Consider the following 26,183-nt stretch of genomic DNA (forward strand, 5'->3'; position numbering starts at 1 on the left):
TATTCTGGTACATTGTGTATCCACTAATTTTGAGGACAGATCTGTTTGAGTCCTAATTTCAAAGGTGCCATGTGTATGCTGTTTTGTAAGATTTTCAGTACAGAAGTTTTTAATGACTCAGTTTTAATACACAAATTAACTGGATCCTGTTCTTCTCCAGTTGGTTCTAGTTCTAAGATTATAAAAGCTTTTAAAATATAACTCCTTTTCACCAGGTGTTCCAAAATCTTAAATGCAAAGGGTGAGACCAAAGATTTGAAGATTAGAGATCGGGATGACTTGATAAAGAAAGTAATAGAACCAATGGCTTCTGAGGGATTGCGTACAATCTGCTTAGCCTTCAGAGAATTTGAAGTTGATTCTGATGTGGATTGGGATAATGAAAATGATGTACTTTCTGATCTCACCTGTATTGCCGTAGTTGGTATTGAAGATCCTGTGAGGTCAGAGGTGAGTAAATGGTAAATAGGTTCAATAATATGTCAGAGGTAACAAAAGCTTATCCAGCATAGATTTATCCACGTTTACTTTGGAAAAAATTATTCCCTGGTGACTTGGTGTCCATAGTTTAGTCTTGAAGTCTTAGTTTGATCATTCAAAAGTCTGTTTATTGTCCCCATGTTTTCTTTTGGTTCCTGTGTATTCTCCCTTGGACAAAATTGGTGGTGGTGTGGCACTGGAGGGTCCTTATCTCCTTTTTAAACCTTAGGATGTTTAGGTTGACTTCAGTGGCTGAACTGAACTCCACACTTTTTTTTTTATAAGCTGATTACAACTGCACTGTGTGTATGCTTGCCTTCATCTTGAACTTTGTTTTTAAAATTTTGATTTTCATATCTTGCCTCCAAAAGGATTTTACCACTCCATTTTGGAAGCATGACCTTATCATTCCAGATGTTTCATTACCCTGCTTGGCAACATCTGTGCAGTCTCTGAAGCACTGTTTTCCTGCCTGTTGTTTACACTCTGAGCTGGGTTACCTCATTCTGGTTTTCGTGTGTGTGTGTCTCTACTAATCTCCATCCACATGGATAAGGAAACCCACCAGTTTGATTGGGACAACACTAGGATCCTGTGACAGGCCAATCCAAAGAGTCTATCAACTAATGGAGAAAAACTAACTTAATTAGCCATGTTGCATTTTCCTGCTTTTCAGAGATGATTATCTTGGGTAGCACTAGTATGACGTTCACTGTTACTTAGTGTTTGATCTCATTTGGGAATTCGGGTCTGTCCTCTAGAGCAAATAAGCATAAAATTTTGCGCATTTGACTTTTCTGGATAACTGCAATAAATATAGTAGTTGAAATGGCCTTAATTGTGGATTCTTCAGAATTAAAACTCAATTTTGCTTTGTTCAACATCTTGATATTTTAGTTGTGCTTTATGTTCAGTAACTCTGCAAGTAACAGTCAATGGATATGAAGTTGGAAAAGCACAGCAAGTCAGACAGCATCCGAATTGGGAAGCCAACATTTCGGGTGACTAAGGGTTTCTGACCGAACCATTGACTTTCATGATCCTCGAATGCTGTCTGACCTGTGCTTTTCCAGCTTACATCTATTGACTCTGGCTGCCAGCATCTGCAGTCCTTTCTATCTCCAAATCTGCAAGCGTTATGCCTTGAGAAAGGAGTAGACATAGATGTGTTTACATCTGTTCAGATGTAAACTTTGACTCATCTGAGACAAATCTCAATCTGGTTTGTATTTAAGTGTAGGAAAAATGTTTGATCATAACCAAACATTTTGTCCCTGGATTTCTAAAGTATTTTGGGTTACTGGCTAGAGCAAAACTGATGGGAATTGTCCTTGCTGGTTGAGTTGTTTTTGACAGAAGAAAGTGTGCTAAACATCAACAGCATTTGAGAATTCTGGGAACAATGCCTATTATGAAACTTCAGAACCACTGCACCTGAAAAACAAATTTGAAAATTGCTTGTGAATTGAACAAATCTGCAAAATAAACTGGGTGCATTGCGGAGGGGTAAAAGGTGATTTCATTGAAGCCAATGTAATGGATAATTATGGAAGGAAATTCTTGAATCCAGTGTTGCATCTAGCTTCAAATAATTACCATCTATTGAATAGCAAACATGGAGTGACATTGGGAGAACTTGGAATTTAGTCCTGCATGCCCAGTGACTAGAGCAGAAAATACAAAGTTGATCTGTATGAACAAGTCAGTTAATTTTTGAAGTGTGAGCAAAGGGAGAGAACAATGGAAATATTCATCAAGTCATACAGTATCTTTTGGAGAGATAATCAAACACTTCACTTTGTAAAAGATACTGACCTGAAAAGTTACCTTCATATACCTCCAATAGTTGAGCAACAACTGAAGCTAGCTGTTTTTTTCCAGTTGCTGCACGGTTGCAATGAGTGGGCTTGCCACGAACTGGATTTTGTTTGCTTCAATAGTAAAGTACTTGTGATAAGTAGAAATGTGGTATGTGAAGTTCAGTGCTGTTTATGCCAAGTATGTAGGCTTTATGACCGAAAATTCTGATCATCTCAAGCAGCATGCCCCTTGCAATACGCAAGGTCCTGACTGTGTAACCAAACAGTGCATGTCTTCATATCTCATGAATCTAACATGAAATGTGACTCTGCAATTGCTGGATAATCTTAATATGCGAGGCATCACATTGACCTTTTCTGAAGCAGTAAAATTTTTTTAAAAATTGGTAGGAATTGAAACAGACATTTTTGGAATTTAAGATTCCTCAGTCTGAATCTGTGTGCCTAACATAAGTTGCACCTATTAGTACACAAAGCCCCGTTCTTTGTCAGAACGTGTTACCCCACAGTACCTATTTCAAATCCACAAAGTAGGTGACAACTATTAACTTCTCAGGGCAATGCCTTGTTCAGAGTTAATCTGACTAAAATTTACAGCTTTGTATCTTTAAATCAGTACTAATGGTTGCATTCTCCATGGCAACAGTTGCCAATTGGCAGTCTCCTTGTGTGGCATAAAAATTGGGTTTCCACTTGACTTGTCTTACAGAATTTTTTGACTACAAAATGTCTATTTTCAGCTAAACAGTCATGCTAAGGGTTACCTCTTCCACACTAAAGCAAAAATATTAATCTGAATGTTTAAGTAGCCCACAACAAATGAGGAAATTTGAGTATCTGCCCTCCTTGTTATTGCAGTGCTCTTATCAAACCAGTTCCTTACCTTTTTAGGTGAATTAATAGATTTGTTGAAATATTGAGTTATGAAAATGACGATGTAGTCTAATGACTTGTTTACAAACTTTCTTAAATGAGTTGAGCAAGTAAAACAAGGCAGTCAGTACAAACATCTTAGATTTGGCTGACCTGAAGTTGATTACCACATGTTAAATTTTAAAGTCACTTTTCAAGGTCTTATTTCTAGACTAGATTTTTGAGATTCATTTTTCAGCTTGGTCGGGGAGTAGCATGCTGTGACAATTTTTTTCTGCATATTTTGGCATAAGAACTTGCCTTTCCTGTGTTACTACTTACTTGTTTCCCTTGCTATATGCATTGTGCCAAACCACAGCAACATAAATAGGGACATTCAGCAAAGATACCACCAGCGATTTTTCTTACAATGAGCTTACTAGTCTAATCCTGCAATTCTGTTTCTCCCAATTAGGTTATTTCACCGTGCTATCTACCCAGCCCATTCTTTTGGAATTCAGGGTTTCAACATGACTGTACATTACAGTTCCAGCACTTAAAAAGCAATGTCTAAACAACTAACTTGCTAATCCAGTTGTTTTCTTTTGTGAAAGATAAGCACATTTTATACTACTTCAATCCAGGCAGAATCTACATTCTGAATCAGTTGGAATTGTTCATACCAACACTTTCTTCAAACTGTTTCTTTTCAACTGTTCCTGTTTTAAATTTGTTAATTTTTTAGACCTGGGAGAGTATTAATTAATATTAAAGCAACTATTTTCAGGTGTATCAGACATAATGGGAACTGCAGATGCTGGAGAATTCCAAGATAATAAAATGTGAGGCTGGATGAACACAGCAGGCCAAGCAGCATCTCAGGAGCACAAAAGCTGACGTTTCGGGCCTAGACCCTTCATCAGAGGGGGGGATGGGGAGAGGGAACTGGAATAAATAGGGAGAGAGGGGGAGGCGGACCGAAGATGGAGAGTAAAGAAGATAGGTGGAGAGGGTGTAGGTGGGGAGGTAGGGAGGGGATAGGTCAGTCCAGGGAAGACGGACAGGTCAAGGAGGTGGGATGAGGTTAGTAGGTAGATGGGGGTGCGGCTTGGGGTGGGAGGAAGGGACGGGTGAGAGGAAGAACCGGTTAGGGAGGCAGAGACAGGTTGGACTGGTTTTGGGATGCAGTGGGTGGGGGGGAAGAGCTGGGCTGGTTGTGTGGTGCAGTGGGGGGGAGGGGATGAACTGGGCTGGTTTAGGGATGCAGTAGGGGAAGGGGAGATTTTGAAACTGGTGAAGTCCACATTGATACCATATGGCTGCAGGGTTCCCAGACGGAATATGAGTTGCTGTTCCTGCAACCTTCGGGTGGCATCATACTTTCAGGTGCTTTTGATATTTATTCCCGATATTTATTCCTTTTAAAAGTCAAGAGATAAACATTTTGCAAAGTAATAACTCCTTCAATCACTTGAGACAAGTGACCAGTTTAAAAAGAAATTTAAGCTTCCGGAGGAAAATAAGATCACATTGTTTCAAATTTAAAGACTTTTTCAAGCATGCATTTAAAAACCAGATTGGACCTTGAGGGAGAAACCTGTACTTCACAGAAGAGATTAACCCAATTAACACCAAGTGAAAACTTCATTCTTAAACTCCTAGAACAGCCCAAAATGATTCCTAGCTCCCAAAGACTGTCTTGCTTTCTTATCTTTTCTAGCGGGACATTTAATTCTTGAGTTAGCTTTCATGCTAAGGATAGATGAGAGAATCTTCCAGGTTCATTTAAACCTTGAGGTCTCATCCCATATTCTGTGGTGATCCATGATGTTTCATTGCCTCAATCTTGTTGCAAACTGGTTTGTGCTTGAGGCTGAATATATTTGGGGAAACTTCTGAGTTAATCATACAATGATCTGGTACGGATACTTCCCTCAGGGCCCTGATTTTTAGTAGTATAAATCATGTGGACTGCCTATCCAGGTGGAAAAGATCACTTAACTATTCATGAGCTTCCAACTCTCTCTCTATCCTGTACTTTATAAACTGCATATTTTAATTCCAACTGGACAAAACTTGACAATCCTAACGCATCTCTGGGATGTGGACCAAGTTTGTCCACTGCAGTGCAACTACTGAGGTCATTGCTTACAGATTTAAGTATCTTACAGCTTCCTCCAGTTGTACAAAACTTGGGGTCATCGTGGGGAAGTCTAGTTTTGGTATCCTATTTGAGGAAAGGTATCAGAGGGAGCACAACAAAGATCTACTAGTCTTGTTCATAGGATGAGATGTCCTATGAAGAGATTCAGCAAAGTGGGCCTGTTCTATGGGTTTGAGAATGAGGTGATCTATTGAAACCCTAAAATATTTAGGCTAGGTGCAGATAAGATGTTTCTTCGGGTAGCGGAGTCTAGAATTTAAAAATGAGGGATGCTATTTAAGATCCAGACAAGATTTTCTCTTAAACTGAGAATTCACCATCCTGTATCTCCAGGGTTGTGGAAATTCAGTCAAACTAAGTTTTTAAAGTAGCATTTGCTAGATTTCTGATTTATCACCATAAAATGACATTTCATTTACTGTAGGTAAAGGGCATTGAAGTATTAAATGGCAGAGCCAGCTGAATGGCCTACTCCAAACAACCTGAGCTTCCCCCAACCTGGCCATCCGGGATGCTTGAGAGCCAAATTCTGAACATTCTGTTGTTTAAAACAATTGTTTAAAACTTGCTATTTGTATAGCAATGCCATTCCACACAAACCTAAAGCCACAGCCATTTGCCCAATAATGTCACCAGGCTAGTGAACTTTCTTCTAGTGACAGCTGCTGAATCCAGTGATAAGTCTCTGGCTCAAATACTGTTTCCAGTTTTAGATGGGGAAATTCCCTGCGCCTGTTGTTAGTTCCACTGACAAATGGTGTAATTTTCAGCTTGTTTAGTCATGCTAAATCATCAACAAAACAAATCCCCTTTATGCCTGGAATCAGTCTGTATGTATTTTAGTTCATGTGTATCTGTTGTGGCATGACCAAAAGTGTAAGGTATATGTTCATTATTGGGTATTAACGTTTGTGGATTTGTTTTAGGCTATTTTGGAGCCTAGCCCAGCTTTGAGATGAATTGCTTCACTACAATAGATATTCCAAATGTGTATTTACTTCTGTAAGTCTCTCCTAAACTTATTAATTTGTACATTTTGACCAGGGTGTGTTTTGTTCTTAAAGACCAATAAACTTCAACTGGAGAGTTTAGAAGAGACTTACCACAATGTTGCTGGGAATAGAGGGTCTGAGTTGTAAATTGACTTTCATAATCCACATTGACTTCAGTCTTCCAACCTGTCTTATTCCCACTACAGTTTGCCTATTGACATAGCAGATCCACAGATTGATGCCATATATCTTTAGCCCTGCACTCCTGGAACATCTGGACAACAAAGACACTTAATTTATTGCTGACTGTTGCTCATTGACTACAGCTCCGCCTTCAACACCATTATCTCATCTCTTTTTTCTCTCTTTCCTTCCCCCCCCCCCCCCCGCCCCCGACTGATCTGAAAACTGCATGACCTTTTTCTCAGCTCTGCCCTCTGCAATTGGATCCTCAGCTTTCTGACCAGTGGGCTGCAATCGGTGAGGATGGGAAACTGTGCCTCTTCCACAATAACACTCAACAGTAGAGCTCCCCCACTCCCTGCCACAATCTGATTTACATCCTCAGCTTCCCATTGTGCCCCCCCCCGCCACACACCTATGACTGTTGTCAAGTTCTGAACAATATCATCTACAGGTTTGCTGACCACACCACTGTAGTGGAAGGGATACCTAATAATGACAAGGCAAAATACAGAAGGGAGATAGAGGGCTTGGTGATGTGGTGCAATGAAAACAATCTCTCTCTGGCAATATTAAACTGATCATCTCTTTCAGAAAGAAAGGAGATCATGTGCTGCCCCCACCCCCAAAAAACAACAATTGAGGGAGTGGAGAGCATCAAGCTCAACAGTGAAGACAACCTGTCCAGGACTTTCCATATGGATGCTAGTTAATAAGGCACAAGACCACCTCTTCCTAGGGTGGCTAGGAAATTTGGCATGTCCATAAGCTCCCTTGCCAACTGCTATAGATGCACCATTGAAAGCATAGTGTCAAGTTGCATCATGGCCTGGTATGGCAACTACTCTGCCTAGGCCTGTAAGAAACTACAGAACGTTGTATGCACAACTCTGACTATTGCAGAAGCCAACCTACCATCCATGGACTCCATTTATATGGGTCACTGCCGCAGAAAGGCAGCCAACATCAAAGACCCATCGTGCCTGGTAACTATCTCTTACAACCTCTTCTGCCAGGCAGAAGATAGATACCTGAACACACCCACAAACCGGTTCAGGAACAGCTTCTTTCTCCCCCAGCCATTATCAGACTTGAATGGATTCTGTCCTTAATGTGTATGCCTCTAAGTCTTTTTGATCTGTACACTCTTTTTGCTTGTGATCTGCCTGTACTACTCATTAAACAGAGCTTTTTGCTATATTTTGGTACATGGGGCTGGATAGGCTGGGACTTTCCTCACTGGAACATGAGGTTGAGGTGATCTTTCATAGAGGTTAATAAAACAGTGCACAGACAAGGTGAATGGCATGTGTCTTTTCCCTAGGCAATTTTTGTGGTTTGTGTGGAATGAACTTCCAGAGGAAGTGGTGGATGCAACTATGGTTACAGTGTCTAAAAGACACTTAAACTAGTAAAAGAATAGGAATCGTGAGGAATATGGGCCAGGGTCAGGTAGGTGGGACCAGCTTAGTTTGGGATTATGGTTGGCATGGACTGAAGGGCCTGTTTCTGTGCTGTATGATGCTGACTGGAGCATTACAAACAAAACTGCCTTTTTAAAGTATGTAAAGATAAGTCAAGGAAATATACATCAATCACCCTAACTTAAGTGAATCTTCTGGAAACTAATTAGGACAAAATAACTCCTGGACAAATACTGATTGAGTGTCAGCATGGATTTCTTAAGCCAATGTTTAATTTGAGTTCTGGTCTGAGGTAATTTTGACCATGGCATACTGCCTTTGTGGTTGGTACAACAGACTTGAGCAAAAGTAACCTTTTTGTGGAATAAAAGGAACACTGGTATGTGGACAGAATTGGTAGTGTGATGGGGAACAGAATATTAGTAGGAAATTTAATGTTTTGATGGGCTGGTAGTATTTTGTAGCAGAATTCCCAAAGTCAGTGTTGGAACACTCTGCCCATTCCATAAATCTTAAAACTTGCAGTTGTGACCCTCCGACTTATAAATGTGAAACTATTGTAAATTGAGAATGATGTAAAACTTAAAAGGTCATATCCAAGCTGTGGGCAGACAGGTAGCAGATGTGTCAATGCAGAGAAGTGAGGTGACACATGACAAGAGCAAGAAACACCAATAGGAAATAAGATGCAATTCTGGGGAGGCAGGAGTAGAGGGACCCGAGTTTAGATGTGCATGAGTGGCAGACTGGCTGAGAGCTGATAAATCGGGCAGTACAAGAATAAAGTTTGAATTTGCCCAAGACATTAGTACTCTAGCAAAAGCTGAACTACTGTTTTGTTTTTGGCTGCCATACTTCAGGATGTGAACACATCCAACAGTGGCAAAGAAGTTTGAAAATGGCTCCAGAACCAGAATCTTGTGAAGTTAGAACTCTCTTTCATGGAAAGATTGAGGCGGTTCAACTGAACTTGAATTGTGAGGGATCTAGACATAAGAAAGACTTCCCACTGAAGATTAAGAACAAGAGGGTGCTTTACAATCAATTTGAGGAAAAACATTTGACTTGAAGTGGTTAGGGTCTGGAAAGCATTACCCAAGTGGTGAAGGCAGGTTTAATTGAGGCACTTGGAAAGGAATTAGATCTTTTCTTAAAGAAGAATGCACAGCCTTACTGGAAAAAGGCAGGAGTGTACAGCACTAGGTGAGATGCAGACTTGATTAGTCAATGCTGCAGAGTTGTCACCTTTACTGAAATGATCATTTGACAAATTAGGATTGCAGATTAATTCCAAATTAACCTGTTTTTCACAATCTGAGGCTATCACCATTTTCTTAACAATCGATCATTGCCCTGAGAACTAGCACCACTTGGAACTGGTGCAGTGTAACTGACTTTTAAAGGATAACTGGCACATGATTCCAAGCTTGTTGGCCTTTTTTTAAATTAAAGGCATAATGAACTACTTTTTGCAATGTTCTGATAGCTTAAAACTTAACTGCTACTGGATTTTTGCCTAACAATTCAAATTCACAAATTAGTATTGGGTTTGAATTGTTTTCTGGCCATCTAGATCAGTGCAACAAAAACAATATTGATGTTAGAAATGAGAAATAGAAAAATAATTAATACTCTAGTATAGCATCTATGGATATATATTGATGCTTCTGAGCCACAATTTCTTTTGACATGGTTTCTGTCCAGGCATTACCAGACCCCTGAGTATTCCCAGTACTTTCTTTTTTAGTAAGAAGTCTGGCACTGTAATTGTCATGGTGAATGATGACATCACTTTTTTCAATAAAATGGTGTTGGGGTTTGGGGCCCTGAGACTTTTGTATTCACCAAATTGTCAAGCGATGAGAGTTTTCTCAAACTAGAAAACATGGTATTGAATTCTGAAATGGTAGTACACTGTTTTTAAGTCTTTAAAAGAACAGGGAAAGTGCTACTTTTAAATGTGCAAATACTTCCTAAAGGAATTAGGCAGCCATAAAAGGGGGAAATTTTTAAATTTTCACTGAGGGACAAAATACAAAAATGTTACATTTTGCAGTGAGTGTGAAAGTAAGAATTCTGCATTTGTATAGTGTCTTCCATTAGATTGCTATCCCACAGCAGTTGCAGCCAATTGAGTAATTAAGTAAATAACTATTATACAAAACAAACAGCCAATTTGCACCCAGGAAAGTCCATGCAAACATCAATGTGATGTCATATGTTTATTGATTTGAGGTAAGACATCAAGGAAATATTTTCAGAATAATACAATCAGTGTTTTTCATCTGAGGAGACCAGTTAAACATTCCATCCAAAAGGCAACAGCTCCAACAATGCAGCATTGCCTCTCAACTGTGCAGGTGTACTGGTATGTGATTTGAAATCTCAACTGTCTGACTCCTCATTACCAAATGGATACTGACACATCTCAAGTGTGGTTTTCGGTACTCATGCTTTCATTGTAACAGAAGACCAATGAAAATGTGGATTCTCGGGAATGTTACCCAAGATAGAACTGAAGTTGGAACTGTTTCCTCTGAATTGAGGTTAATGAATGAACTGAAACTTCTAAATTAAGAACACAAAAATAGTGGTAGCTTCCACTAAAGTTTGTAGTTGAGGTGCTGAACAAACTAACTGTTCAGACGCAAGTTTGTTTTTGCTCCATCTATCCAGGCAATTAATACTATTCTGAAGTACAAAGTATAAGTGTTATAGCTGCAGAGAAAGATCAGTTTCGATGAGGTCTGATCAAAAGTCCTACTGGATTCAAGAACAGCTGCTTCCCCTTTGTTTACAAACTTTATCTTCTGCCTGGTGGAAGTGTTAAAGACAGCTCCCACCAGTTCAATTATGTTGACCACTTTCCTGAGCCAGCATGAAGTATAGACAGCCAATAGAGGAAAGGCTAGTTTGTGAAATGGACTGGGCTGCATTCGGAACTTAGTTTCTTTACAGTCTTGAGCGGAGCAGTTGCCGTACCAGGCTGTGACCTTTGGTAACGACTGCTAATGGCTGGTGCAGTGATCAATAGTGGGTCCAGAATGTTGGTATTTGGAGTGTGTATTCTATAAAGTTAGAACATAGAACACTACAGCGTAGTACAGGCCCTTCGGCCCTCAATGTTGTGCCAACCTGTGAAACCAAAGTGAAGTCCATCTAACTTGCACTATTGCATTATTATCCATATGTTTATCCAATAACTATTTAAATGCCCTTAAACTTAGCAAGTCTAATACTGTGTTGCAGGCAGGGCATTCCACACCCTTACTACTGAGTAAAGAACCTACCCTCCGACATCTGTCCTATATCTATCGTCCCTATATTTAAAGCTATATCCCCTCCTGCTAGCCATCTCCATCCAAGGTGGGGGGAAGCTCTCACTATCCACCCTATCTAATCCTCTGATCATGTATGTCTGTCTCTAATTAGGTCAACTCTTGACCTTCTCTCTAACAAAAACAGCCTCAAGTCCCTCAGCCTTTCCTCTATAAGACCTTCCCTCCATATCAAGCAACATCCTGGTAAATCTTCTCTGCACCCTTTTTCAGTGCTTTCACATCCTTCCCATAATGAGGTAACCAGAACTGTGTGCAATACTCCAAGTGTGGCTGCACCAGAGTTTTGTACAACTGCAACATGACCTCTGTGGGTCCAAAACTCAATCCCTCTACCAATAAAATCTAACACCACTACACCTTCTTAACAACCTTATCAACCTGGGTGGCAACTTTCAGGGATCGATGGACATGGACACAGGTGCCTCTGCTCATCCACACTACCAAGAATCTTACCATTAGCCCAGTACTCTGTATTCCTGTTACTCCTTGCAAAGTGAATCAGTTCACACTACTTTCAGCATTAAACTTGATTTGCCACCTCTCAACCCATCTCTGAAGTTTATCTATGTCCCCCTGTAACCTGCAACACCCTTCTGCAGAGTTGCCTAGCATTTGTAGGTGTTCTAATAGATAAACATTTCAAGGAGCAAACGTTTGAGATACAAGGCAAGTGTTGAGCAAGGACTAACTGACATTTGAAGATGTAGCTCAAAATTGTGCTGAATTACTTACATGCTGTACCGAGTCTAAAATTGAGTTGCAAACACTTATCTTGTGGCGTTCAAACTTGGACTCCAATTTAAAATTCTTCATTTTAAAAAGCAATTAAAGCAATCATCCATGTTACTGATCACATCTATTTAAAACTATAGGGAATACTAGAGAGGCAAAAGTTGACTGAAGTGTGGCATTTTCTTGTATCTTTGCTAAAGTAGTGTCCATAAATATTACTACAGCTAATTTGCTACATTAAAAAGTATTGAGCAATATGGGAAATGCATAAGGTGAACTAAGAACATAAATGGCTTATGTCAATAGTGTAATTGGCCATAGCAAGCAACAAGTGCTGTAACATGCAAAGTTCTTTGCAAAACAATCTTATTCTGCTGAAATGTTTGCATGAGGAAGATATCATTAAATCTGGATATAGGGTGAAGAACTCGAACATAATATTGCTATTGATCTGGTGCTCGGTATTCCTAAGATTACTATTAACATTGTGTTCTTAAGGCGATTACAGGGAGAAAGCAAGAGAATGTAGTTGAGAAATATCAGTTATGGTTGAAATAGATGAGTGGACTTGGCCGAATGGCTTAATTCTACTCCTGTATCTTATGGTCTTCTATGGGTACTTACACATTTTCAAAAAATGGTTTATAATGGTGCAGTTTCAAAACTGGCAATAACACTAAGCCCTGAATTAAGGGAACTGCACTTGGATGCTTTTCTTTCAGTGGGAGAGAAAGCTCCACCCTATCGGAGAGGGTGAATGCCTTAATAGACTGGGAAGAGCTTGCATTAATGTTGTGTTCACTTTCTAGAAATGTCAAATGCTGTTTAACCTGTTAATTTGAAGTGGACCTACAACAATGCCATAATTGATAACTGTTCAGCTCAATCTTGTTTCAATGGGGTTTTGTGGGAAAGAGGTTAGCAAAGTCAATTTCCCACTAAATAATGCCATGAGATTTTTTAAGCAGATTAATTGGATGTTGGTTTAATAAAGTTCATAAGATGGAACTCTTTGTGAGCAGGAAAGGCCAAGGAGAGATTTGATAGATATTTAAAATGGTTGAATAATTGGCAGATTTAAAGCTGATTAACAAGCCTAAGGCCGTGTGAAAAGCTTTTTTAACTTTCCAAGATTTGGAATGTGATTCCTGACTTTGAATTTGTATCCATCATGCTGTGGTAACAGTATTCTAATATCTCCTAGTGTATTAAACGAGCAATCTGTTAGGTAATTGAGGGTATAGACTTGTTAGAACACAAGGAAGTACATTAGTTGTATTAGTGTTTGGCAAATCAGCATAGGCTTAATGGGCTGGCCTCCTGTACTACTATGTCAGATGCCAGCATGAAAGTGATGGTTTCATTCAGAGATGAGAAATCACCCCACCTATTGAGCTCAATTGACAAGTTGGACATTATGTTCAAAAAGCAATCTCATTTCACTTGAATAACAAATGAACAATGGTGAAGCCATTCTACAATGCTGAAATTTTTCATTTTCTGCAGGTTCCTGATGCCATTAAGAAATGCCAGCGTGCTGGTATCACAGTCCGTATGGTCACTGGTGACAACATTAACACAGCCCGAGCCATTGCTACAAAATGCGGTATTTTACAGGCTGGTGATGACTTTCTGTGTTTGGAGGGTAAACAGTTCAACAAACGTATTCGCAATGCAAAAGGCGAGGTAAGTGTGTTTTTAAACAGGATGCATATATGGATTTTTCCCTTGACATTGAATATGGTGAAAGGGCAAATATTTAATATTTTCAGATCGAGCAAGAACGTATAGACAAGATTTGGCCCAGGCTCCGTGTCCTTGCAAGATCTTCGCCTACTGATAAGCACACTTTAGTCAAAGGTAAAACAGTGGAAATTTTTTGGGCTTTTTCTCACACATCTAATTTCTAACAGTTGAGCATTCACTGGTTCTGATTCAACAGGCACTTTGAGCTTTGACTTCTAACTGGACTATCCTGGTGCTAATGACGGTAGTTCTACTAATGTGCTCTGTAAATTGTACTCTACAAATGAAATTTCTCCAATAACTACTTGTATTTATGTTGGACTTGATGTTTGGAAAATGTTTAACAATGCTTTGCTGTGGTATACTTGTACAAACATTATTGCCATACGTGTCCAGATGAAGTGCTTTTAAGGAGCAGGGAGATAAAGGAGAACATTTTGGAACAGTGTATTGTTGCCAAAGGTGCTGTTGAAGCTGGCATGTAGACCATACAGAGCTTTGAGCTGTGTCCTGTATTAGAGACTGTTATGGACAGGGACTCAAGTATTCTCAAAGATACACTGCTGTAAAAAGACCTCTGGCAGCATAAAGGAATTCTTTATGATGGAAACTGGCGCAAACAAATCCATTGCAGGACATGTATACCTCTTTTAATGGTAAGTTTCTGGGAAGTGTTGCTGGATAAAGACCTCTTGAGTGCAGGTTCAATACTTCCTTGAATGTGGAGTTGCCAGTAGATAGGGTAGTGAAGGTGGGGTTTGGTATGCTTCCCTTTTGATTTAATGCACTGAGGATTAGGATTTGGGAGGTCATGCTGTGGCTGTACAGGACATTGGCCACATTTGGAATACTATGTTCAGTTCTGGTCTCCCTGTTATAGGAGTGTTGTGAAACTGGAAAGGGTTCAGAAAAGATTTGTAAGGATGTTGCCACAATTGAAAAGTTTGAGCAAAGGGAGAGGCTGAGTAGGATGGAGCTATATTCCCTAGAGCTGAGGGGTGACCTTTATAGAGGTTTATAAAATCATGAGGGGTATGGATAGGGTGAATAGCCAAGGCACTTTTCCTAGGGTTGGGGGAGTCCAAAACTAGAAACCATTGGTTTTTAAGGGGTGAGAAGACAGATTTTAAAGTGACCTGGGGCAACACTTTCACAGGGTCATGTATGTTGAATGAGTTGCCACAAGAATCAGTTGATGCTGGTACAATTACAACACTTTAAAAGGCACCTGGATGGCTATATGAATAGCCATGGTTTAGAGGGAAATGGGCCAAATGCTACAAAAGGAATTGGATGAATTTAGGGTATCTGGTCTGTTTGGATGAGTTGGACCAAAGGGTCTGTTTCCATGCTGTACAGCTTTGTCTCTAAAGCATGTCTAGTTAGAGTGGAAAAACTCCAAGCAGCTCTTACCACTACAGGACAGTACAGTTTTCTTGGCTTGTTTTCCCTAGTTACTGGACACTAAGTGTTTTGTCCAGAGTATATAAAGAGCTTCTATACAAGTAAACTGCAGAATTGGCCACAAAGCTAAAGGCTCTTTTGAAAATACAAATCCAGCTGTAAATTTATGGAGAAGACTGCCACCTAGTGCAATATTGAATAGAAAGTTTCAAAGTCATAGTGGTGCCTGAAAATGTAGAAGACTGAGATGCACAAGTTGAATAACTGCAAGATCAGAAGTTGAACTCAAATGCAGTGAAAAATTTGGCCTTGGACTTGGGCTGATTTTGTGCACTTGCAGTAAGAATGGAAGATTGCAAATCTATGCAATAGATTTCAACAAATGGCCATATTTATTAATATTATGTATTTCCTATCCACTTTTGTTAAGCGCTATTCCATTCCTGCTGCAATTTTTTTGGTTTCTTGATTCAAATAGTAAACTTTTCAGTGGTATGGAAAAAAGAGCAAAAGTCATTAGGATGTTGATGGGATGAGTCATTGGGTAACCTTTTGCTGTATCATTCTCACTTTGCAGTTTTTTTAGACTATAATTTTAAGAACTTTGGTAGAACCCCAACTCCTGAATGATAACATCACTAAGTGGGAGAAAATAGGATGGAAGAGATTGTCAATCAAATTCTACATTCCAGATGCAGGAGGTTGTGGAAAGGATGGTTCAGGCTGTGGATGAACTGAAGTAGTGTTAAATTTGGTTAACTTTCTGTTCTTTCCTTTTACGTTCCAAATGTGTTTCTGGATCTGCATTGGGTTGGATGTGACTGTGCTACATAAAACTATTTATTTTTGAGAAATTTGGGTCAGGGTAAAGTTGAAATGACATTAACTTCTTTTTGCAGTGCTCAAACCTGGGCGCATATCTCAATGAACTGTTTATCATTTTCTTCTAAATTGTGTACTAAAGTATTTTTGTCATTCCACAATTTCCCAGCTGACAAAACACCCTGTATGGTGATTTTAAAACAAAATGGAGAAGCTCAACTAGTCTTCAGATATTTGTGGAGAGAAAGTTAGTCCATTGAGTGTTTGTTTCCTTTTGGGGGAATTTTCTGAAGCAAGGTTACTAGACTTGATGTTCACTGATTCTCTTTAAACGTATGCTGCCAGACCTGAGTTTTTTTCCTAGCATCTGCAGTATTGCATGAGGAAGAAAGTATGAACTAGCTTATCCATTTCATGTTTCACAAATGTTATTATCGTATGAATTGAATAAATTCCTTGGTTTTTAAAAAAAACCTCCTGTATTTTAATTTTAAGGCATTATTGACAGCACAGTGTTAGAACGCAAACAAGTTGTTGCAGTCACTGGAGATGGTACTAATGATGGACCAGCACTGAAGAAAGCTGATGTTGGATTTGCTATGGTATGTACAAGAAGTTAGCTTTATGCACTGAATTTGTGGTTTATGCTGCTTTTTTTGTTTCTTTGGATCTGCTAGCTCTGATTAAACTTACCTTATTTGACTGAGGGAAGATAGCTCTATAGAAATTTTATTTGCAATTATCTGTTTTGCCTTCTTTCTTAGGGTATTGCTGGAACGGATGTAGCCAAAGAAGCCTCTGATATAATCCTAACTGATGATAACTTCACAAGCATTGTTAAAGCAGTTATGTGGGGCAGAAATGTGTATGACAGTATATCAAAATTTCTCCAGTTCCAGCTTACGGTGAATGTTGTGGCAGTGATTGTGGCATTCACTGGTGCTTGTATCACACAGGTAACACACTCTCTTCAATTTGAAAAGAACTTTGTGTAATGCTTATTTATGGCATGTGTTAAAGGCTAGGCAAACATTTTAAGAATCCACCAAATTACTGTGGCTCCAAAATCACATGTAGGACAAGCCAGGTAAGGATGTCAGATTTCCTTCCCTGAATGTTATTTGTGTAGCAGATTGGGTTTAGATTAGCTATTTTATTCCAGTGTTTTGTGTTTTTGTTGAATTCCATCCTTACTATCTGCCATTCAAACTTGAGACCACTAGCCTAGGGTTCTAGATAACCAATCAACTAACTGTAGCCACCCCTTAAATGAATGTGTATAAACACCTGTGGATATATTTATCAATTACACTGATCTCTTTCACAAGCTAGCAAAACCAGAGATTTAAACACCAAGTGAAAATCCATAACCCCCCCCTTTATTTATGTATTTTGAAACACTAGCTGAACTAATGTATAATATCCAAATTCCAAGCTGTCTGGAAACTAGATGTTTATATCTCATGCAATCTGGGTTCTACTCCTGGAACAAGGTAATTATTGGAGACAGGCTGTTCTGAAGCTGCTTCTAGAGGATGGAATCAATTGGGCCATACTACTTGTACAAAGCAAGCACAAGAGTAACACCAGGCATGAAAAACATTTATTTTTAGCTTAAGGCGCCTTTTACTGTAGTCATTTTTAGAAAGTGCAACTGGGATTACACCACTAAAATCTCTACTTGCCTATCTTCAGAAGCCACCTGTATAGTATTTTGCTTTTATTTTGGTAAGCTTCTCAAGGATCAAAAGTGGTTTCCTTTCATAATCCTGTGAATGTAGGTTGTGACTTCTATCTTCCCACGTTTGGGTGGCTGTGAGTTAAAGGGGGAAAAAATGTAGTTCCACCAATTCTGACTAAACAAGTTCACTTGCTTGAAGTCAAAAAATCACTTTGTTGCACTCCTTATAGGCTTCTTCTGATCTAAATATTTAGTTACTGTCCCCTGTAAAATAGTGTTCCCAATACATGCATGGGGTGCCACCATCAAAATGGTCTGTTTAAAATTTAAAACCTCATCCATCTGCACATGCAGATGTACTTGGAGTGCTGTTGCAACAAGGAACAGCAAGAGTTGAAAGTGTTTTGTTTTTCTTTTGAACCACTTGTTTTTTTGGTCAGCTTGAAAACTTGGGGCATAAGTTACTTTAAATGTAACAAACTAATAATTACTAGTAAACTTGCAAACTCTTTTAATGTATTAATGTAATAATTTAGGAAACCTGTCCATTTAACTAAACTTGAAGTGTATTGGTATAATTGGCAGACTTGCACAGTTAAATTTGCCTTTTTTAAAAATTAATAAAGCTAATGCTTTGTCTACAAAATCATAAATTGATTCTCCAATTCAGAAGATAAATTAGCAAAAGGATGGATTTATTTGGGTAGTCGTTTGAAAAGAATGCAGCAACAGCTGATAGGGTGATGGTTACTGATGGACAGGCATGAGCCTAGGCTCGTTACACTCAATTTTGTATATATTGTTCTACCTCGTGGTAGCTCTCAATGCAAAACCTATAATTAATAATCTCTCATATCCACTGTTTCTTTCCATTCCAGCAAATCTGTGACCACATTTTCTCTGAATGACTTTGTATTAAAAATGGTCAGGCATAGTTGTAGATGTTTAGTATGGAAACAGACCCTTCAGTCCAACTCATCCATGCCAACCAGCATTTGGTTCATTATTCCTCTGAACCCTTCCTATTCATATACCTATACAATGCCTCTTACATGTTGCAATTGTACCAGTCTCTTCCTCCTCCGGCAGCTCATTCCATACGCGCACCATCCACATGAAAGTGTTGCCCCATAGGTCCCTTTTTTAAAATCTTTCTCTTCTCGCTTTAAACCTAGGCCCTCTAGATTTGGACTGCCCACCCTGAGAAAAAGACCTTGACTAATCACACTCTCAATGCCTCCATGATTTTGTAAGCTTCTACAATGTCACCCTTCACATTCTGGCCCTGAGAAAATACCGCTAGGTGACTGAGCCATGGTGAAAGGCTGAAACCCTCCAACCCTGGCAACATCCTTAAATCTTTTTGGAGACTATTCAAGTTGCAGAACATCCTATAGCAGGGAGACCAGAATTGAGCATTGGTCTGGGCACTTTTGGAATACCATGTCCTGTGTGCTCACAACATGACTTTACTACAACTCTTCTCAATGGATTGACCAATAAAGTCATGTACTAAATGCTATCCTATCTACCTGCAAATTTGCTTTCAAGGAACTATGAACCTGTACCCCAAGATCCTTTGGTAAGGCCTCCCAGGACCCTGTGTATTATGTTGCCTTGATTTGCCCTACCAAAATAACCCCTCTTGCCTTGGTACTAAAATAACTTATTCAAATATTCATAATTGTCTTCTCAACTACTTTGGGAGTTTCTCTTCCAACTGTAGGTTTTTATATATTCTTTGTCCCGGTGAGCTTTTTACGCATACTGTCTTGGAGTATAGGAGCAATTCTATAATAGTTTACGATGTTGCATGTTCCAAGGAATATTGCAATAATTCGATTGGTGCTATTATCATTCCCAAAACAGGGACTCCCCATGCTTGGAGTGCATGATATTTGAGGAATAAATACAATAGAATCATTAGAGTTCCTAGCAATCAGACTGTATGGTCATGTGACTGGCAGTTCAGCAGTTCTGTTTACAGAACCAAATTGAGGGTACTGTACACTTCTGGCCTACAAATTAGGTAAAAATAATCTTGGGTCAGGTGGTGATAGTCAATAATCCAGAGCCCTGGGTTAATCTGTGACTGGATTTGAATTGGGTTGTTGTCAATGGTGAAATTTTAAATCCAATAAAAAGCTAGTCTAACGGCAACTATGTTACTACTGTTTGCCATAAAGATCCAAAAGGTTCATGGGCCTTTTTAGAGAAGAAATCTGGCATTGTTTCCTGGCCTGGTCTGTGACTCCAGACCCCACAGCCATAATTTTAGCACTGAACTGCTCTCTGGAATGGGCATTAAATGCTGACCTAGCCAGTGAAGCCCCAAATGAATATATGGATTTTTTGTTTTAATTTTTGAGGTAACACTGGAAGGATCAGCTATTATGACAAAGCAGTTATTATTCCTAGTCAAAAGATAATGGAACTTAACTGTGTTTGCTTCTGTCCTTTTTTTTGCTAATGCCTTTTTCACCCACCTACTCTTCAAAAGACCTGTTCTCTTGAAAGTTTTTTTTCATCAGTAGTGAGCATTGAAGCTTAAGATGCACAATTACCATTTAACAATGATCTCCTAGCAGACTCATGAATCTTCAAGATAATAAAATGTGAGGCTGGATGAACACAGCAGGCCAAGCAGCATCTCAGGAGCACAAAAGCTGACGTTTCGGGCCTAGACCCTTCATCAGAGGGGGATGGGGGAAGGGAACTGGAATAAATAGGGAGAGAGGGGGAGGCGGACCGAAGATGGAGAGTAAAGAAGATAGGTGGAGAGGGTGTAGGTGGGGAGGTAGGGAGGGGATAGGTCAGTCCAGGGAAGACGGACAGGTCAAGGAGGTGGGATGAGGTTAGTAGGTAGCTGGGGGTGCGGCTTGGGGTGGGAGGAAGGGATGGGTGAGGGGAAGAACCGGTTAGGGAGGCAGAGACAGGTTGGACTGGTTTTGGGATGCAGTGGGTGGGGGGGAAGAGCTGGGCTGGTTGTGTGGTGCAGTGGGGGGAGGGGATGAACTGGGCTGGTTTAGGGATGCAGTAGGGGAAGGGGAGATTTTGAAACTGGTGAAGTCCACATTGATACCATATGGCTGCAGGGTTCCCAGGCGGAATATGAGTTGCTGTTCCTGCAACCTTTGGGTGGCATCATTGTGGCAGTGCAGGAGGCCCATGATGGACATCCCATCAAGAGAATGGGAGGGGGAGTGGAAATGGTTTGCGACTGGGAGGTGCAGTTGTTTGTTGCGAACTGAGCGGAGGTGTTCTGCAAAGCGGTCCCCAAGCCTCCGCTTGGTTTCCCCAATGTAGAGGAAGCCGCACCGGGTACAGTGGATGCAGTATACCACATTGGCAGATGTGCAGGTGAACCTCTGCTTAATGTGGAATGTCATCTTGGGGCCTGGGATGGGGGTGAGGGAGGAGGTGTGGGGACAAGTGTAGCATTTCCTGCGGTTGCAGGGGAAGGTGCCGGGTGTGGTGGGGTTGGAGGGCAGTGTGGAGCGAACAAGGGAGTCACGGAGAGAGTGGTCTCTCCGGAAAGCAGACAGGGGAGGGGATGGAAAAATGTCTTGGGTGGTGGGGTCGGATTGTAAATGGCGGAAGTGTCGGAGGATAATGCGTTGTATCCGGAGGTTGGTAGGGTGGTGTGTGAGAACGAGGGGAATCCTCTTGGGGCGGTTGTGGCGGGGGCGGGGTGTGAGGGATGTGTTGCGGGAGACGCGGTCAAGGGCGTTCTCAATCACCGTGGGGGGAAGTTGCGGTCCTTAAAGAACTTGGACATCTGGGATGTGCGGGAGTGGAATGTCTTATCGTGGGAGCAGATGCGGCGGAGGCGGAGGAATTGGGAATAGGGGATGGAATTTTTGCATTCCGCATGGAGATGGCCTCAAGGCCCTCCGCTTCTTCCTGTCCCGCAGGCCCGACCAGGCCCCCTCCACCGACACACTCATCCGCCTAGCTGAACTCGTCCTCACACTCAACAACTTCTCTTTTGACTCCTCCCACTTCCTACAGACTAAGGGGGTGGCCATGGGCACCCGCATGGGCCCCAGCTATGCCTGCCTCTTTGTAGGTTACGTGGAACAGTCCCTCTTCCGCACCTACACAGGCCCCAAACCCCACCTCTTCCTCCGGTACATTGATGACTGTATCGGCGCCGCCTCTTGCTCCCCAGAGGAGCTCGAACAGTTCATCCACTTCACCAACACCTTCCACCCCAACCTTCAGTTCACCTGGGCCATCTCCAGCACATCCCTCACCTTCCTGGACCTCTCAGTCTCCATCTCAGGCAACCAGCTTGTAACTGATGTCCATTTCAAGCCCACCGACTCCCACAGCTACCTAGAATACACCTCCTCCCACCCACCCTCCTGCAAAAATTCCATCCCCTATTCCCAATTCCTCCGCCTCCGCCGCATCTGCTCCCACGACAAGACATTCAACTCCCGCACATCCCAGATGTCCAAGTTCTTTAAGGACCGCAACTTCCCCCCACGGTGATTGAGAACGCCCTTGACCGCGTCTCCCGCATTTCCCGCAACACATCCCTCACACCCTGCCCCCGCCACAACCGCCCCAAGAGGATTCCCCTCGTTCTCACACACCACCCTACCAACCTCCGGATACAACGCATTATCCTCCGACACTTCCGCCATTTACAATCCGACCCCACCACCCAAGACATTTTTCCATCCCCTCCCCTGTCTGCTTTCCGGAGAGACCACTCTCTCCGTGACTCCCTTGTTCGCTCCACACTGCCCTCCAACCCCACCACACCCGGCACCTTCCCCTGCAACCGCAGGAAATGCTACACTTGTCCCCACACCTCCTCCCTCACCCCCATCCCAGGCCCCAAGATGACATTCCACATTAAGCAGAGGTTCACCTGCACATCTGCCAATGTGGTATACTGCATCCACTGTACCCGGTGCGGCTTCCTCTACATTGGGGAAACCAAGTGGAGGCTTGGGGACCGCTTTGCAGAACACCTCCGCTCAGTTCGCAACAAACAACTGCACCTCCCAGTCGCAAACCATTTCCACTCCCCCTCCCATTCTCTTGATGGGATGTCCATCATGGGCCTCCTGCACTGCCACAATGATGCCACCCAAAGGTTGCAGGAACAGCAACTCATATTCCGCCTGGGAACCCTGCAGCCATATGGTATCAATGTGGACTTCACCAGTTTCAAAATCTCCCCTTCCCCTACTGCATCCCTAAACCAGCCCAGTTCATCCCCTCCCCCCACTGCACCCCACAACCAGCCCAGCTCTTCTCCCCCCCCCCCCCCCCCCCCACCCACTGCATCCCAAAACCAGTCCAACCTGTCTCTGCCTCCCTAACCGGTTCTTCCCCTCACCCATCCCTTCCTCCCACCCCAAGCCGCACCCCCAGCTACCTACTAACCTCATCCCACCTCCTTGACCTGTCCGTCTTCCCTGGACTGACCTATCCCCTCCCTACCTCCCCACCTACACCCTCTCCACCTATCTTCTTTACTCTCCATCTTCGGTCCGCCTCCCCCTCTCTCCCTATTTATTCCAGTTCCCTTCCCCCATCCCCCTCTGATGAAGGGTCTAGGCCCGAAACGTCAGCTTTTGTGCTCCTGAGATGCTGCTTGGCCTGCTGTGTTCATCCAGCCTCACATTTTATTATCTTGGGATCTCCAGCATTTGCAGTTCCCATTATCTCATGAATCTTCAACCTGTTTATGCATTCTGTGGTCTAACACTTCAGTATGCTGCTGCTTACTGCTTTTGATTAGTAAATGGAGTGAAGAAACTAAAGTGGAAGGAAAGCCCTTGTGATACTCTTTTGCATGGTTAATTACATTCTGTTACTGTATACGAAGTAAACAAGCTAAGCCAGTCAATTATTTGAACTTTCTGCTGACCAGTCGTCGTCTTCTCTGAAACGATCCAAAAGTGTGCTATGGGGAACAATATTATCATCAAACTCAATCCTTACATTTTGAAGTCTTTCTTGTGAAATAGCCAGTGATTTCAAAATTATCTTAGCTACACATGAAGTTAGTTGAAATAGAAGCACGTCATGCTGCAATAATTCTGTTTCTCTAACTTGTGAATTAATGGTTCAATTAGTTTTTGATGTTTTAAAATTGAATTTTAGGATTCTCCATTGAAGGCTGTGCAAATGCTTTGGGTAAATTTGATCATGGACACATTTGCATCACTTGCTTTAGCCACTGAACCACCCACTGAAGCACTCCTGCTACGAAAGCCTTATGGCAGAAATAAACCACTAATTTCTCGTACAATGATGAAGAATATCTTGGGTCATGCTGTCTACCAACTCATCGTTGTTTTTACACTCTTATTTGCTGGTGAGCCAAGTGTTTTTAAATTCTCCAGCTTCAGATTTTAATAAGGATTTAAATGCTAGTAACTTGCAATTAACTAAAATACCATTTAGGTCTTGTTAGAAAAATGTTTTGATTTTTTGGATTACAAATGATTCATCAGAATTTGTATATCTAAGCTCTTTAAAAATCATTAACTTACAACATCTAAGATTTAAAAAGTTGGTTGGTGCTGAAATTAGACTTACGGAAAGGGAAGCGGTAGGGAAATTATTGAAGAGGATTCTTCAAGACAGGATTTATTCCCACTTGCTAATACACCCAGTTATTTCCAAGAGAAAATGTGGTTTTGTGAAGTGGAGGCTGTCTTGCTAACTTGGTTGAGGTTTTTTGAGGAAGTGTCGAAGATAATGGGGGGGTAGGGCAGTTGATTAGTATGTTTGCTGACACCAAAGGTTGGTGGAATTGGATAGTGAAGAGGACTGTCGGGACACGGGATATTGATCGGCTGGTGACTTGGCAGTTGGAGTTTAATTGGGAAAAACAATGTATTTCAGAAGGTCAAATTCAGATGGAAAATAAACAGTAAATGGCAGAACTCTTAAAAGTACTGATAGGCAGAGGTATCTGGGTACACAAGTCACAACGAGGAAACAAATGGAGAAGGTCAACAAGGCATATGGCATGCTTGCCTTCATTGGCCAGAGAATTGAGTTTAAAAATTGGCAGGTAATGTTGCAACTTTATAGAACTTCAGACAGTGTTTGGAATACTGTTCAGTTCTGGTTGCTTTACTACCAGAAAGATGTGGTAGCTTTTGAGAAGGGACAGAAGATTTACCAGGATATTGTTTGGAATGGAGGGCATTCTCTGAGGAGAGGTTGGAAAAACTTCTGTCGTTCTCACTGGAATGACAGAGGTTGAGTAGCGACCTGATAGAGGTCTACAAGATTATGGAGGGTGTGGATAGTCAAAGGTTTTTCCCAGGGTGGAAGGGTCAGTTACTAGGGGGCATAGGTTTAAGGTGTGAGAGGCAAGGTTTAAAGATGTATGAGGCAAGTTTGGCTTTTTTTAAACACAGGCTGTTAGGTGCCTGGAACTTGCTGCCAGGGGAGCTAGTGGAAGCAGACAAGATTGTGAACTTTTAAAGGGTGTCTAGACAAAAAACATGAATAGGATGGGAACAGAGGGAGATGATGCTTGGAACGATAGTGGGTTTTATTTGTAATGGGCAGCATGTTGGTGCAGTCTCGGAAGGCCAAAGGGCCTGTTCCTGTGCTGTAATTCTTGAACAAAAACAAAATTAAGAATGAACAAATTCCCTGGGATTGATGGGCTATGCCAGGGGTTAGCTTTGCATAGGTGGTGGTTTTATCTTCCCAAATTCTAGCAAAGAATTGTAAAACTGGAAGGTGGGATATGCAGACAACCAATTCATGAAAGGAGAGAGCACATTCTAGCCCTGAGGTTAGCCAGCTGTTGTAGCCAAGAACCAATAAATGAGATACATTATTCTAAAGTCTTGAGGAGGAATTGCTTTTAACAGTTAACAATTTTCCAGAAAGGAGATCATTTGACATGTTTGAGGAAATAACATGCAAGGCAGATGAGGGGATCCTGTAAATGTGGTATATTTAGATATTAATAGTGACACTGAAGCCTGGCCCATCTACAAGGTGCAAGTCAGGAGTGTGGTGGAATACTCCCCACTTAGATGGGTGCAGTTCCAACAATACTCTAACTTGACACCATTCAGGATAAAGCAGCCCTCTTGATTTGGTATTGTAGCCACTCCTTACACTACCAACACCTGAAGCACAATGCTACTATCTACAAGATACACTGCAGAAATTCACACATCCTTAGACAGCTCCTTCCAAATCCCAAATTGCTTTCATCTAAATGGACAAGAACAGCAGGTACATGGGAACACTACCTGCAGGTTCCCTTTCAAACCATTCTCCATTCTGTCTTGGAAATATACCAACGTTCCTTTGCTGTCATTTGGATCAGACTTCTGGAATTCCCTCCCTAATGTTATTGTAGTTCTACCTATCACAGGTGAACAGCAGTTCAAGGAGGAAGCTCACCACCACCTTTTTGAGAACAGTTTAAGGATGGGCAATAAACACTGGCCAGTCAGTGAAGGCTGCATCCCATGAGTGAATAAATATTTGATGTAAATTCAAGTGGCTGCCTTTGTCTGAATGGAATGGGAGTTAGCTC

General features: G+C 41.4%; 1 protein-coding gene across 6 annotated transcripts in view; it reads left to right on the plus strand.

Moving 5' to 3' along the window:
* atp2b1a (ATPase plasma membrane Ca2+ transporting 1a) overlaps positions 1-26,183 on the plus strand; it is a 98,727-nt gene that overhangs the window by 64,951 nt on the left and 7,593 nt on the right. For all 6 annotated transcript variants that reach the window (XM_048548458.2, XM_048548456.2, XM_048548459.2 and 3 more), the window contains exons 12-17: positions 216-450; positions 13,495-13,674; positions 13,761-13,848; positions 16,456-16,562; positions 16,725-16,916; positions 23,768-23,981. In XM_048548458.2, the coding sequence (XP_048404415.2) occupies positions 216-450; positions 13,495-13,674; positions 13,761-13,848; positions 16,456-16,562; positions 16,725-16,916; positions 23,768-23,981 (1,016 nt within the window). The remainder of the gene's footprint in view (positions 1-215; positions 451-13,494; positions 13,675-13,760; positions 13,849-16,455; positions 16,563-16,724; positions 16,917-23,767; positions 23,982-26,183) is intronic.

This window comes from Stegostoma tigrinum, chromosome 18 (genome assembly GCF_030684315.1).
Source record: "Stegostoma tigrinum isolate sSteTig4 chromosome 18, sSteTig4.hap1, whole genome shotgun sequence".
Lineage (NCBI taxonomy): Eukaryota > Metazoa > Chordata > Chondrichthyes > Orectolobiformes > Stegostomatidae > Stegostoma > Stegostoma tigrinum.